Source organism: Limanda limanda, chromosome 21, assembly GCF_963576545.1.
Source record: "Limanda limanda chromosome 21, fLimLim1.1, whole genome shotgun sequence".
Lineage (NCBI taxonomy): Eukaryota > Metazoa > Chordata > Actinopteri > Pleuronectiformes > Pleuronectidae > Limanda > Limanda limanda.
In genome coordinates this window covers 7,924,034-7,938,470 of record NC_083656.1, presented here as the reverse complement: position 1 = coordinate 7,938,470, position 14,437 = coordinate 7,924,034, and the positions used below count along the sequence as shown (strand labels likewise).

Genomic DNA, 14,437 nt, shown 5'->3' with positions numbered 1-14,437 from the left:
CCTTTCCTTCTACATTGTTTGGGGTGAAATGCCTCCACACACGAGAGAGTGCACGTGGCATTGTTCTGTAGAATAAGATGAGAAAAAAGTTTGTAAAAAAAACTCTAATGCAATGCCAGAGATATAAATAGTTAGCTAACAATTGGAATCGTCTGTAAACATATTTTACAATTGATGGATAAATTAATGGAAAAAGGCTAGATGAACAGATGAACAATCCTCAATCAGCATGCTAATATATTTTTTGCCAGTAATATCATGGAAACTTACCTGACTAGTCCTGCACACTGCAGCAGGCCTCAGTAGCCCTGCTGTAGTGTGAAGGATATTTGGCTACATTTGCTATGAATGCAAATTGTTATTGAATTAAACACTATACAATAGTAGCAGATATTACCTTACTGCTGTGTGATACTATAGCAGCAGGATGTTGGTCTTTATGCAGACACAGTCAATTACAGAAGCTGTCATAGTCTCCTGTTGGTCCCCGGCCTGCCCCCCCCCCTCTCTGAGTTAGGTGCCTCTCACAAACTAAAACTTGATCCCTGAACTCTCCAGCACACTCACTCCTGGACCACAGCCGCCCATCCCAGCGTCCTCGGGTCCTCAACGGCCTCAACCCGCTACTTTGTGGCAAATCCTATTTTGCATGTGGCTGTATGGTCCAATTAGAGTAATGAACCGTGATTGCCTGTATTTTACCCACAATTCCACACGGGGGCTCTCCCCTGGTAACTCTTGTCAACACTTGTTAATATGACAAAAGGCTACAAATTAAGCTCTGTTAATTTAATGTTTTCTCACCGCGATCTAAATAGCGAGAGAGGCCCCGAGCGCAGCCACGGCGCCCTTTGATTTGCTGCACTTTATTTTGGTATAAATTTACATTCATTATTGTTTGTCTTTGGATGTGTAGACCTCAATTAGCGTGATGGCTCCATTAAAGAGACCCGCGCTTCGTCTTTAATTATCACAACAAAACACCTAGTTCCAGCTCGGGGAGGAACCGGGCCCCAGTCTGTCGACACAGAGCGAAGGGTTATGAAATTTAATTAGCCATCGCTATCAAGATTTGTGGCATTCAAATTGTTCAGAGTTTTCCTCCCTTTGATCTGCGCTCTGCAATCCCCCAGATTTTTGTCCTGATCAAATGAGAATAAAGAGGCCCACGGTGGGGAGGGAGGGAGAGAGAGGGAGACAGGGGGCTTTACCTTCTCCTCCTCCATCAAGCCGGTTCCTTTACCTTCTCCTCTTTCTTCTTTTCTTCCCCCTTCCCAGGCAAGGTCAACCTGTTTACCAGGGTTTCAGACACCCCTACCCCACTGCGCTCACTGTCAACGCATCCATGTCAAGGTGAGTTGAGCCCTAGGAGCTTTAAACACACACACACACACACACACACAACCACTCACTCATTCATTCAGTTGTGTGTGTGTTTGTGTTGGCTGTCAGGGAAATTCGCAAGCAACACACACGCACACGCAGAGCAGCAACTTCTCCCTTAAGGAGAGCTCGCACTCCCCCTCCCTGTGTTCAAAAGGCCAATTCTCCAGCGTGGGGGGGGGGGCTCCAGCTCGCGTGCTCAAATATTAATTATATTTATCATTTTCTAATGAGGCCCCTGAAGAACATTTACCCCCACTGCATGTCAGGCAGATCTGAAATGAGCCGGGGCATGTCCTTGCTGTGAGTTCCAGTCGCCAGACAGACAAACAAACACAGCAAACACTTTGAAGGGGACTAGATAGGAGTCGGGGGGGCCCTGGCACTTGTCTGCCTCTCTGGTTCAGCCCATTAGGGTCCAGCTCAAGTGCTGCTGTGGACATTACTGCACCCATGGGGGGGGGGGGGGTATGTGTGTGTTCGTTGCCATCTCGTCTACATGTCTGTGTGTTTGTCAGTCGGTGTTAAACTACTTGATTCTCCCCTGAGGGAGTAATGTCCTCTATATTGTGTGGGAAGTGAAAATAATTAATTTTAGATGCAACAAAACAAAACCCAATCCTCCCTCTCTCCCTCTACTCCCTCCACTCCTCCCTCCATGTGCACTTGCAGCGGGGGGGATTTTTGGACGTGGCGGGTGTAGAGTCTTGGGAGGAGGCCGAGCTTCAGTTTAATTACAGCCTGATTGGAAAAGCAGCTCCTGAGGACTGGGTGCTTACACCTCTGTGACATTGATGGATCATGTGGAGGCAGGGAGGAGTCACAAGGGGGTTAAAGCTGAGAGAATAAGAGAAAAGAGTTTGTAAACTCACCCAGACAGTTCAGTTGAGGTTTGAAATACCGTCCTGCACGTTAGTCTGGAGTGTGGTGTCTGGGTAAGAGCCAGTACCACCCCCCCCACCCCCCCGAAAACCCAGAGGAAGTCTCAGGTGCAAAGGGTCAGACGCTGGGTCTGTCCAGACATCGGCATCTGGCAGCGCTAACCCAGCCGACCTGGACTTCAAGTGACTGCTAATTCGGTCCCTTAATGGCAGCCTCTACATTGTGATCATCTTATTTCCAGTGCTGCTAATTGAATATACAGGCAGGGGGGGGGGGGGGGGTGGCCATGGGGAAGAGCTAATGCCCTGTGATGAGGCCCCTAATTGAATTAGTATAACTGAATAGATGGAGGGCTCTGGGAGCTCTCTGGAGAACGGGAGGGTTTATCCACACACCCCCCCCCCTAACTCCCACCTCCTCACCAAAAAAAACCCCACCAAAATTCTGACTTTGACAGGGCAGAGGGAAAAAAAAATGTAATCCAGTCCTAATTTGTCTAATTGTGTGAGCAGAACGGCAGAGTCCCTGCACACGTAGCCGTTAGCTGGTTCTGTTCAATAGAAAAGAACCAGACTGTCGCCATGGATCAAACCATTTGTCAAGTGCCGGGGTGAAACCGGTGGGAGAAGAAGACATCCCGGCCTTGCGCTCTTGTAAAACTGTACAGAAAATAATTGTGCATTATCCCATTATAAAACCACTGTAAAACTGGTAGTCACTCTCAATCCAAAGTAAATGAAGTTCAACAAGCACCCACAGAACCCGCCCGACATTTTCAATCGAAAAAAATACTCTCGCCGTACGACAGTCCACTGACCCTCGCTGCTCTACGTCTATTCCATTTTCTTCAGGACATGTCTATGGGCCGACGATGCACGTATCAAAAGTTGTCCACCGCTGCAGCTTGTTCTTAGCACTACATACTGAACAGGACCAATGCCTATCATTTATACATTCCTTACATTGTCAAACTAGTCTTACACAAATTCTTTAATCATCTGATTATTTAGTTAGATTATATGTGTTTTGAGACTAGCTGGTTCTGTTCAATAGAAAAGAACCAGACTGTCGCCATGGCTCAAACCATTTGTCGAGTGCCGCAAGAAACCGGAGAGAATAAGACATCCCGGCCTTGTACTCCTGTCGGCAGCCAGGTCTTTGCCTCGGTATCAGTCCCCTGTGCCGGAGCCGGATTAGGATGCAGCGAGTGACTCTGGGAGCTGGTCGTCCTGCGGTGAACACCTCACACCCGGGTCCTGTTTAAAATACATGGTTTCAGGACGGGAGGGAAAAGGAGAGAAGAGAGACAGTGATCGGAGCAAATGAAAGACATTATTTTGATAATGGGGTTGGAGCCAGTGCAGGTCCCCTTATATTGTGTGTGTGTGTGTGTGTGTGTGTGTGTGTGTGACAGGTGGGAGGATTTGAAGCCCCCCCTTTGCCCCTCATGCTTAAGCCTGCCCTTTGATATGTTCCCCCCATCATCCTGCTCCCTCTCTTTTCCTGGGGAACAGGAGAAGTGCACTGGCCGGATCATTATACATTAAACAGGCACGGGGGCTACTGCTTCGCACTGGCAATTAAATGGCACTGGCTGACACTGGGCTTGCTGCGCCAGTGACCCCCCCCACACACACACACACACGCCTACCCCAACACCGCCAGCTATTCTTACCTTTCAGATTGAGACGTAGGAGCCCCCGGGGTTGGGGGTCTCCTCCACGTCTCAGTCTCTGTGTTGGTTAAATTGGTCCAAGGCGCCGCTCGCTACTGATGAGCCCCGGTGATGATGATGATGCCCCGGCGCTTCAAAGGGATGGCCGTCATGTTTAAACCATAACCTGGGCCATGCAGTGGCAGCGGGAGGGGGAGAGAGAGAGAGAGAGAGAGAGGAAGCGGAGGAGCGCAGAGGTGGCGAGGGGACAAGGAGGAGTAGAGAAGAAGAAGAAGGAGGAGAGGAGAAGAAGAAAAAAATAGATCTCAGAACAGAGGAAATTTTAACAAGTGCACAGAGAGAGGAGGGAAGGTGAACAGGGAGAGAGGGAAACGGAGCGAGTGAAGAGAACGCAGGCAGCCCTAATGATGGGCGATATGCAGCCACTGCTGCCGAGCGCCCCATCAGCGGATGACATGGCACAAACACCAATGTGTCAGTGATGAAGGGAGAAGAGGGGAAAGGAGGAAAAGAGGGAAAGAGTTTGAGGGGGGAGCACACTGGCACTCCCCTGAGATGGCCTCCAACAGAAACTAGTTGTTCCTGGCAAGTTTATCCTCATCATTATATTCTGGCTCGGAGCCATGCAGCCAGACACAGCCGGATAATGAGCTGCTTTAACAAAAAAAAAAAAAAAAGAAGGAGCATTATTCCTCTTTTTTCCCCTTCTCCTTCATCCCCCTCTCTTCTCTTAAATTTGTGTGGTCACGTGGAGCCGAGGCACCGCGCTGTAAACACACACACACACACATATATATAATCTCACACTGAATAATCAGTGTCATACATGCACAGGGCTCATACAGGGCAGCGATGTCTTCTGCCACTGAAACAAATTTCATAAATAAGGTTCTCTCTGGGTTTCTGTGGAGCTGTGATGATGAAGTGATGAGAGCAGTGTGGAGGGATGGAGATAAGACTGTCAGAGCTGCTGAATTGGCAGAAAAGAACAAGAGGAAGCAAATAAGAGACCAAGAACCTGAAGTGACCCTGGACTTTGATGGAACAGTTTTGATCTAGTTTCAATGATCCCTATTTGGAGATAATGGCCCAAGCTTTACCGATCGAAACCGGATATTTTCAGTAAAATGGGGAAATTATCTATTTTTCCAAGCACTTATTTAGGGCTCGATAACAATGTGAAGAAAAGTTCAAGGTGCAAAAAAAAACTTAAATCCAGATTGTTGCTCATATTAGAGGACACTCAATGAGGCTGTGATTAAATAAACATAAAAAAAGGTTTTTGTACAATTTAAAAACAGAATTCGAGGTTTAATCTTGTGCGCTTGCACTTTCCTATTCCCACACAATATAGATTTTTAAATGTTTTACTGATGGTTTGTCATGATTTAGATGTTTAACATTAGTTTGAAGTGTTTTGTTGTCCAGGGTTGGTTCTGTGTTCAGATTTACTCGTGTAACATTGAGCGTAATTGGTTGCTATTGCTAATAATAATGATAAATGAATCAACCCTGGATATTTTTTATGTGGATGTTTACGTATATGCATTTATTTCTTGTGGCTGATTCCATTCCCCCCCCTGAGAGAAAATTGAGAAAGCACTTTGACGTGTCATTGAAAGAAGGGAATGGGATTCAGCCACAGCTGCACTGTCTTGTGTATACATGTTTTCCATCATCCCATTTCACCTGTGTCCATTCTGACGATTTACACAGTCTTCTGTCCTCCAGGTTCCCCCCACACATGGTGCCCCCCCACCACAGTTTGCACGCGACGGGCATCCCACACCCGGCCATCGTCACAACCAACGTCAAGCAGGAATCCTCCCACAGCGACATCAGCTCCCTCAACTCGTGAGTAGACCTTCCACGGCCTGTCATCCTTTCTACCAGAGAAGCAACTTTTGTCTGATAGTGCTCACCTTCCTGTCTTGTGCCCTCCCACACCACAGGAAACAGTCAGATGCTAAAAAGGAAGAGGAGAAGAAGAAGCAGGTCCACATAAAGAAGCCTCTGAATGCCTTCATGCTCTACATGAAGGAGATGCGGGCCAAGGTGGTGGCGGAGTGCACACTGAAGGAAAGTGCCGCCATAAACCAGATCCTGGGCCGGAGGGTAAGTCCCAGACACACACTCCGATTCAAGAGCTTGTCACTGGGGTTCTGAATCCCAGTGCTCAGGTACCACACACCAAGTGAGCACATACCTCCATCTCTGTGGATCTGCACCTAAATGAACACAATCGTAGATATCAGTCGCCCGATTGTTCCAGATTTCATTTTTTCATAAAGATCCATGAGTTATCCACTGAAAAATCCGTTTTTTGGCACCTGGGATTCAAGGTGACAGCATTAAACAGTCTGAATTTATGACCATGATTTGGACTGAGATAGGTACAACACACTCAGTGAGCACAGACCATGGATCATCAAGATTCATGAGTTAATCAGTGAGAAATCAGTTTTGTTGTAATCTGTCCAGTAGTTATTGCAGAAGAAAACATAACCGGGGTAAATATGTACATTTACACCTGGGATTCAAGGCTAAAGCATTTACCAGTCTGAATTTAGGACCATGATTTGAACTGAGATATAAAGACGACCTGATAATAGCCCAGTATTAGAGATTGATGTCTATTTCACAACCTGTACTCCTTGTTTCCTGTGTTCATGCTAACAGCCTTGGTTCTCTCTCTCTCCTGCACAGTGGCACGCCCTCACGCGGGAGAGCAGGCCAAGTACTACGAGCTGGCCAGGAAAGAACGACAGCTCCACATGCAGCTGTACCCCGGCTGGTCAGCACGCGACAACTATGTAAGTTTTTAAGTTTACAAGTCGTAACGGACTGATCTCCCACCCCACCCAACCCCTTCACTAGGTTACATGACCAGGATGAGTTATTTTCTTTCCTTACCTAGCCTGAGGGATCTCTCTCCTTTTCCTGTAATGTTCTTTTGATGTATATTTGAGACTGGACAAATTGCCTTTGACCCGAGCTACATCGTGTAATGACATGAAGGAATATTTGCAACAAAGGCCCGAACATGATGTTGATTAGAGGAATCCTCTGTGAATGTTCAACGCTTTGTTCTGACACACGAGCAAGCGCTGCGTTCTCATCAATCTGATCCAGTTTTTGGGATCGAGTTGACCACGGAGCGGCCGCCTCAGAGAAATCTGCCTTCCAAAGCAAGAAGCCCCATGTCAAGACGGCTAGATGTTCTCACAGACAAGAGGAAAATAAGACAAAAGATTACAGAAACAAGAAGAAACGAGCAGAAGGAGAGAGAACTCGGGTCTGGCCTGCAGTGGCTGTTACAAACCGGAGGGCAGAGACAGTAGAGAGGAGACAGAGAGAGAGAGAGAATAGGCAGAGAAAGAATGAATGAATAAATAAGTAAACACAAAGATGAGTCCTATTCTCCGTTTCATGTTCTGGGCATTTTGCTATATAATAACTAAGGTTCCTGTCTGTGTCTATTTTTTTCTTTCTATTTTTTGGCGGCTAACCAACAGGGGAAAAGGAAGAAGAGAAAAAGGGAAAAGCAGCAAGCAGAGAGCAATGGTAAGTGAGCTGCAATTATCTCCCATATTAGAAGAGCCCCATCATGTGTCAGGCAGATGTGACATGTTGCAAGATAAAAGTCAAGCTCGTTTTTTGTGTGTTTTATTTGTGTGTGTGTGTGTGTATGTGCGTGTGTGTTATTGTGCCTGGCTATTTTTTTTTTTTTTCTGGTATAGTTTGCTACCCGATGCAATATTTAAATAGTAGAGTTGCTTGTAATGCCCCCTTTTCCCATTTTCCCCAGCTAATAACAACTGAATATGCATGACCCCCCCACTCCTCCTCACCTCCCCTCTTGACACCCACCCTCCCCTCCCCACTTTGCCCCTTAGCGTTCTCGTATTGTGATATGTGTGTGTGTGTGTGTGTGTTTTTTTAGAGAATGTGAACTTGAAGCATTGTGAGAGCCATTAACTTTGCCAGTATTGTGTATGTGGCCCTGTTTTATAATGCCTGTGCCCTGCAGATAGACTTGCACTACTGTACCGTGTGCGGGTGACTGTGCATGTGTGTGTGTGTGTGTGTGTGTGTGTGTGTGTGTGTGTGTGTGTGTGTGTGTGTGTGTGTGTGTGTGTGTGTGTGTGTGTGTGTGTGTGTGTGTGTGTGTGTGTGTGTGTGTGTGTGTGTGTGTGCGTGCTCGTTGGGCTGCCCCTTTGCTTGCTTCCGTGCATGCTTTTATACCAACATAAACCCCTCCCTCCCCGAAAAAAAAAAATCACTTATATCTTAAAATTAAGGAGGTTTGCTAATTCTATGATTTCTTTATTTTTTTTATTCCTATGATTCATATTCTTCTGATCATATTGTGAGCAGACTTGTGACCTGTGTGTTTTGCGCTCGCTGGTGACGGATCTCCTCTTGAAGGCCTCTCTATCTGTTCTTTTTTTTCAGAACACAGAGAATATTTTCCAAACCCTTGCCTTTCACTCCCTCCGATTACAGGTGCTAATGTCATTTTGAGTATATTAAATTACTAACTTGTTTCTTCTTCTTTATTTTTTAAATTACTGTATATTTTTATTCATCCATGAATGTGCAATATTAGGCAGGTTTTAAAGTTAAATTCATTGAAATATGCTCTTTTATTTATCTATTTTTGCTTTGTTTGCTGCTTTCCTTCTTTAAACTGTTGCTATTGTTTATTTGACTTCAAGCTTAGATTATATTTCATTTAATTTACCTCCATCTCATCTTGCTGCTTTAGTCTGGAGCATTTTTTCCCTCGTATTTTTGTAAAGTTATTATACTTACTTGAGGAAGTGATTATTTAAAGGTAGATTATCATTGTGGAGTATGACCTGAAAGATGATGTCAGGGTAAACCTCCTTAATCGATACGCCTCAGTAGCCACCGCGCCTGTGCCTTTCCTACAGGCCAGCATGAGTTAGGCCGCCTCCTCCTTTTTAAAACCTCTCTATTCACTCCAGGGCCTGGACTCAAACACTGCGCCGCGGTCACGCCGCTCCGCCTCTAATGACGACTTGATTATTGTGTGGAGCGAGCGAGTTGACTGGCAGCTTTTCTGCCACTGATAGAGAACAGTCAGCTGTTTGAAGCCAGGTCTCAGGAGTAGTTCCTCTTTTTTTTAATGCTTCCCCTGGCTCGGCCTAACTCACCAGCAATCTGCTGCCACTGCCTTAGAGCTCCACCACCTTGACCTTGTCTTCTTTATAAATCTTAGTGCAATGATAACATCTAGCGGCAAATTAACCCAATCTGCTTTTGCTCCACTTATATCTAAATAATCAGAATTCAGATCACACAACTGAAAGCATTTCTTTCCATATTAATCCCATAATTTTAATCATTGCATGCATTTTGATTTTGACTAATATCTGAAACGCACTAATTGTGTTCAGGCCTGTCTGTAAAGGCACACTTGGGAATGGCTTTAAGGGGGTTTTAGGGGGTTTCTTGCACAATGAGCCACTGCCAAGCTGCATAGATTCACTGTAATCTGTTTTTTCTCCTCGTTTCTCTCCTCCTTTTTTGATTTCCTTGTTTTTTGATTTATCTTTATTTTGGGTACTATTCCTCCTCTCTGCTGGCTTCCCTTCCCTGTTGCGGCATCAGACCTGAGCGCTCCTAAGAAGTGTCGAGCGCGCTTTGGGCTTGATCAACAGAATAACTGGTGTGGCCCGTGCAGGTGTGTATGGTGTGTGCTTGCACTGGCCGGGGCCAGGTGAAGGCTGGGTAACCGTACGCTGGGACTTCCTCCTCCGCTCTGTGCTGCTGCCTTTTCTTCCTCTTCTCTTCTCTTCCCTTGCCCTCACGTAGTCTCTCCCGCCAAGCTATCGTGACCTCTCAGCTCCCTCCAGCCACGCCCTGCCGGTCTATCTGTAGGGTCCCACTATTTGATTTGTTTACCTCCTGTTTGGGAAGAAAGGTTTTTTTAACAGCATATGCCAGAGTGTTTGTATGAATGGCGTCTGTGCGTGTGTGTTGATAAAGACTCATGTCTGGGGGCTACAGGGGTTTCATTGCAGGATGTACAGTACAAAAAAAAGCCTCACTGAGATTGGTGAGAGAACTGGCAGGTCGGGGCTTGAAGGATCTGGAGCCCGATGGTTTGGTCAATATGGAGGACATCCCAGTGTTGCCAGCCTGAACCTAAGCCCTGGCTATATGTTGTTGTCCGTGCAATGACGTGTCCATTTTTCTTTTGTTTCTTTCTTTTTTCCTTTTTTTGTCTCTGTGTGTATGTTTGTGTCTACCTCTTTGGCTAACAGATGCAAATACCCCAAAGAAGTGTCGTGCCTTGTTCGGGCTTGACCAGCTGAGTTTATGGTGCAAACCATGCAGGTATAACTGCTGTAGTAGCAATGGGAGGAAGACATCCACAATGAGCAGCTTCTTCTCCTTGATGATTTGCTCAGATATCCCTCTAAAAACATTTTTTCCATCGGTGCTTAAAAAATGGAAAAACGTCTCTTGTCTCCTCCCCTCCTCACTTCGAGGAGCTTCCTGCTATAAATTCCCTCACAGTTCTTTTTCTTCATTCGACTTGGTTCAAGCCCAGTGGCAGAAAATGGATTTCTCAAAAAGATCAGCGAAATTTTATCTGGAAGAAAGATCTCGCAGCAAGATCACGGCTTCCTAATGCAATTTGGAAAATTCTTACAATCTGGACTTGTCATGGCTGAAATCCATTTTCTCTCCGGGCACTGGATAATTCCCTCCCATCTTAACTGTCGTGTATGTTCTAATTGGCGTCCTTTGAATAACAATGTAATGCTTACAAATTTAGCCCTGCTTTCTCTGAGGGCCTGCTCAGTGACACTCTTTTCTGTGCCCTCTTCCTCCTCTTTCTCCACCTCTTCTTCCTCCAAACTCCTCTTCAATAACCCTTACTTAGTCCCTACCTGTTGTCTTTCTGTTCTGACACAAGCAGTCTTTGAATTGGGAATATTTTCATGGTAGGTATTTGTCTCTGCTCAGTAATACCCTTCTCTCTGTGTCTGTGCACCCACATCCTTCCCTCCCTCCCTCACCCCCTACACAACTCTTCGGCGCCAACCATCACAACACATCGTCTCATTTGCATTGTTTTGAAACCGTTTTTATCTGACTAAACATCTTCAATGTTTAGTCAGAAGATTTAAGGATGACGATTAAAAATCGATGTCACAATCTCAAATTAATTTGAATTTACCGCGACAATTTAACCAATTACAAATAGTTTGAACATATTATCTTCACTGAAACTTGTCGGACATCACACTCACCCAGCTCCACACACTCGGCTCTTTTATCGCCTTACCTGCCAAACACGTTATCAAAAATAATTTTTTCCTTAAACAATACAAAAAACACATGGTGACATCGGACCGGAAAGGACGATAACTCCGCCTTTGTTTCAGGAGCCGAGAGGTTAAAAGTTCTCTCTGGGCTCTGCTTCCTAAGAGATGCATCTGCTCGTAATTTCCCCCGAGACGGAGAAATCAATAACGTACACCGGAACATTCTATGAATCGATATGTCTGTTAAAAAAATGGATATTAGCTCATTTGTAGCGGTTTGACAGACAGTTATCGAGAGCGAGATGTGCACGTCGCGGCAAAAATGATTCCTCCTCACGCCCGGTCGATGCTCCGCACCACCCAGAACCACACTGTCACTGCAGCGTACACTTTAAAAGCCGTATCCCCCCCCCCCCACACACCCCCCTCCACACACTCTCTCTCCTAGACTTTTTCTAGTCTTCTATTCCGTCTGGTCTTGTGTGCTTGTTCTGTGGAGCTTATTGGAAATGCATGCCTGTCTCTCAGCCCAGCATGCGATCATGATTTCATGAGCCTGTCTATATGATTTGTTGCTGTCCCTCTTTTTTTTTCTTTTTTTTTTCATCCTCAGTTATCTGCTCTCTCCATTTATGTTTATGTAGAATTTTTTCCCCCCGTCAGAATTACAGAGAAGTGATTGATTTGACAGCTTAACTTAAAACACTGGACCAGCCTCACATGTTCCAAGAGCCTCAATCTTTTAGATATTTTTTAAAAAGCTCTTCTTTTTTCTTTTTTACCTTCTCTCTGTCCCTGTGAGTCTTTAATACTGAGGCTCCGCGGCCTTCAGGCATCCCTGTGATAGAACGGAGAGCTGAGAGAGAGGGGTCACTGCCGGGGTCAGAGTAGAGACGAGGTGGGCAGAGATTCCCCCTTAACCAAATCTGAACGCAGGCCTCACTGCTGAAGAGTCACCACAGATAAATGCAACAATCCCCCCTGAACTCCCCAACTCCCCCCTCTCCCCCCCCTTCTGTGTGAGCACACTGGGTTCCGACGGGCCTGGCCCCGGGACTCGGGCAGGCAGGGGGAGGGTCTTGACCCCCGAGGCAGGAATGCAAACATGCTGCCTTGACCCCTTGCGCACACACACACACTCACTTGTGTCTGTGGGGCAGAAGCAGCAGCAGTGTGGGTCTTGTTGACTTTTGCGCCTCGGATCCAAACTTTGTCCCCTCAGGAGAAGAGAGAGAGTAGAGAGAGGGTAGAGCCCGATAGAGGCCGAGTCCAGTAGCAGGCTGATCCCCCAGCTGCAGCTCTGCCTGTAAGAAAAGCTTGAGTTTTACATCCAGAGAGCAACCAACCACCACATTGAATTCTCTCATCCTCATCTTCATCATCTTCATCATCTCTATGTGTGTGCTTCTCATTTCCCCGCTGCTTCCTCTCCAGGTGCTTCACCTGTGATCTTTCCTCCATGTCTGTCCTGTCTGATGGTTTAGTCTTTTGGAATCTGTCCCTTCTACAACCTTTCCTCTCAGCACGAGGTGTACGAAGCTACTTAAATGCACCTGCAGAATTTTAACCTGTGGAGTGAACACCACGGTGATATAGTGGATCTCCTCAATTCGGAAGCAAAAGGTGCATTCAGGTCGCCGGCGGTGCTGAGAGGACGATGCCGCTCGAAGATGTGACACTAACCCTCCTTCTCTGTCTCTCGTCTTGTCCCCCAGGAGAAAAAAAAAGTGCATTCGCTACATCCAAGGTGAAGGCAGCTGTGCCAGTCCTCCCTCTACGGACGGAAGCTTACTAGACTCCCCCCCATCCTCCCCCTCCTCGGTGGCCCCCTCCCCCTCCTCAAAAGAGTCCAAACCTCAGACTGAACAAATGCAACCTCTCTCACTGACTATGAAACCGGCCCACCAGCCACTCCACCACCCGCACCCGCACCTCCTGGCTGGGCCTCCACCGCCATCTTTGGTTCCGCTGGAAAACTCTGCTGCATCTCGCAAAACGCCCGGCGCCTCCTCCCACAACGGAGCCCTGGGGCGCGGCGACGTCTCGTCCTCGCGGCAGCCGGGCTCCTCCGTGGCGTCCTCACTGGCCCGGTCCTCGGCATCGCTGTGTCATTCCCACTCGCTCCTCTCCTCCTCGAACCCCCAGCCGCTGTCGCTAGTGACCAAGTCTATAGAATAGTCTATCCTATTCTCCTTCTCCTCTTTTCTAGCTCCGCACACACACACACTCACACAAACAGACAAACCCTTTCGAGGCCCTCTCTCTGCTATATCTCACTTTGCCGTCGGTTCTTTTATTTTTTTTCTGTTCCTGTGCCATAAGGCGTTGAAATTATTTGTTTTGGTTTTATCGAGGTTCATTGGTCAATATTTGACCCGTCATTCTCACAAAAAAAAAAAATCTAATTATTATAAAGAAATGATACAATGAGCTGTAGTATGGCTTTGTGAATCTGCCAAAATTTCTATGGATTTTTCGTTTTGTCTTTTTTGTAACGTTAAAACAGTGCAAACAGAAAAAATTATCTAGTTCCACTTCGATATGTTTAAAAGACGGATATAAAAAGGTAGGTAGATTGTTCAATGAGCCCTTTTCTTGAAAGAGTTGGTTCTACTTCTTTATTTGTATTAAATACGAGCTTGCGAACCAATCATTTGACATCTGTTCAAAGTCTAGGAGGGCATGAGGCTAGCGGCGACACCTCTCTGAGGAACAACTTTAATTGTGATGTTACTTGTTCTTGTTTAAATGTACAGAATAATGGGGGGGGACGGGATTACTGTGTTAAATATGCATTCTTCCACTGCGTTGTCTTTTATTTTGTTTTTGTTGTTGTTTACCTTTGGGGCGGAGTCAGGCAAGTTGGGTGGGCTTGAGGGGCGGGGCGGGGGGGTCGAGGGTTATTAAAGTCAAAATGTCACAACGCTAGGACCAGTAGTATTTATTGCTTTAGAGATTGCTTGTTGTATCTTGTACGTGTCTCTTTTGGACTTTTTTTTTTTTTTTTTCTTAATACATTGTACAAATATTTTTTCTTAAGGTAAGCGACTTATATATGAATGATCCATTTTTACAAGGAGGTTTTAAAAAGGCAAAAATCTTTTCTTTTTTTGATTTTGTTTTTTTGTTTTCTTTGATTTCTTTCCTTGCTGAAAACCTGGATTCCACTCAGTGTACTGTGTAGATCTCATGA

The 14,437-nt window shown here is 46.0% G+C and overlaps 1 protein-coding gene across 1 annotated transcript in view; it reads left to right on the top strand.

Moving 5' to 3' along the window:
• Positions 1-14,105, top strand: part of tcf7l2 (transcription factor 7 like 2) — an 89,946-nt gene extending 75,841 nt beyond the window's left edge. Inside the window, 9 exon segments of the mRNA XM_061095333.1 lie at positions 1,279-1,353; positions 5,672-5,794; positions 5,893-6,055; positions 6,647-6,662; positions 6,665-6,753; positions 7,456-7,504; positions 8,396-8,446; positions 9,578-9,650; positions 12,960-14,105. Of these exon segments, the coding sequence (XP_060951316.1) occupies positions 1,279-1,353; positions 5,672-5,794; positions 5,893-6,055; positions 6,647-6,662; positions 6,665-6,753; positions 7,456-7,504; positions 8,396-8,446; positions 9,578-9,650; positions 12,960-13,422 (1,102 nt within the window). The 3' untranslated portion in view covers positions 13,423-14,105.
• The last annotated feature ends 332 nt before the right edge of the window (positions 14,106-14,437 follow it).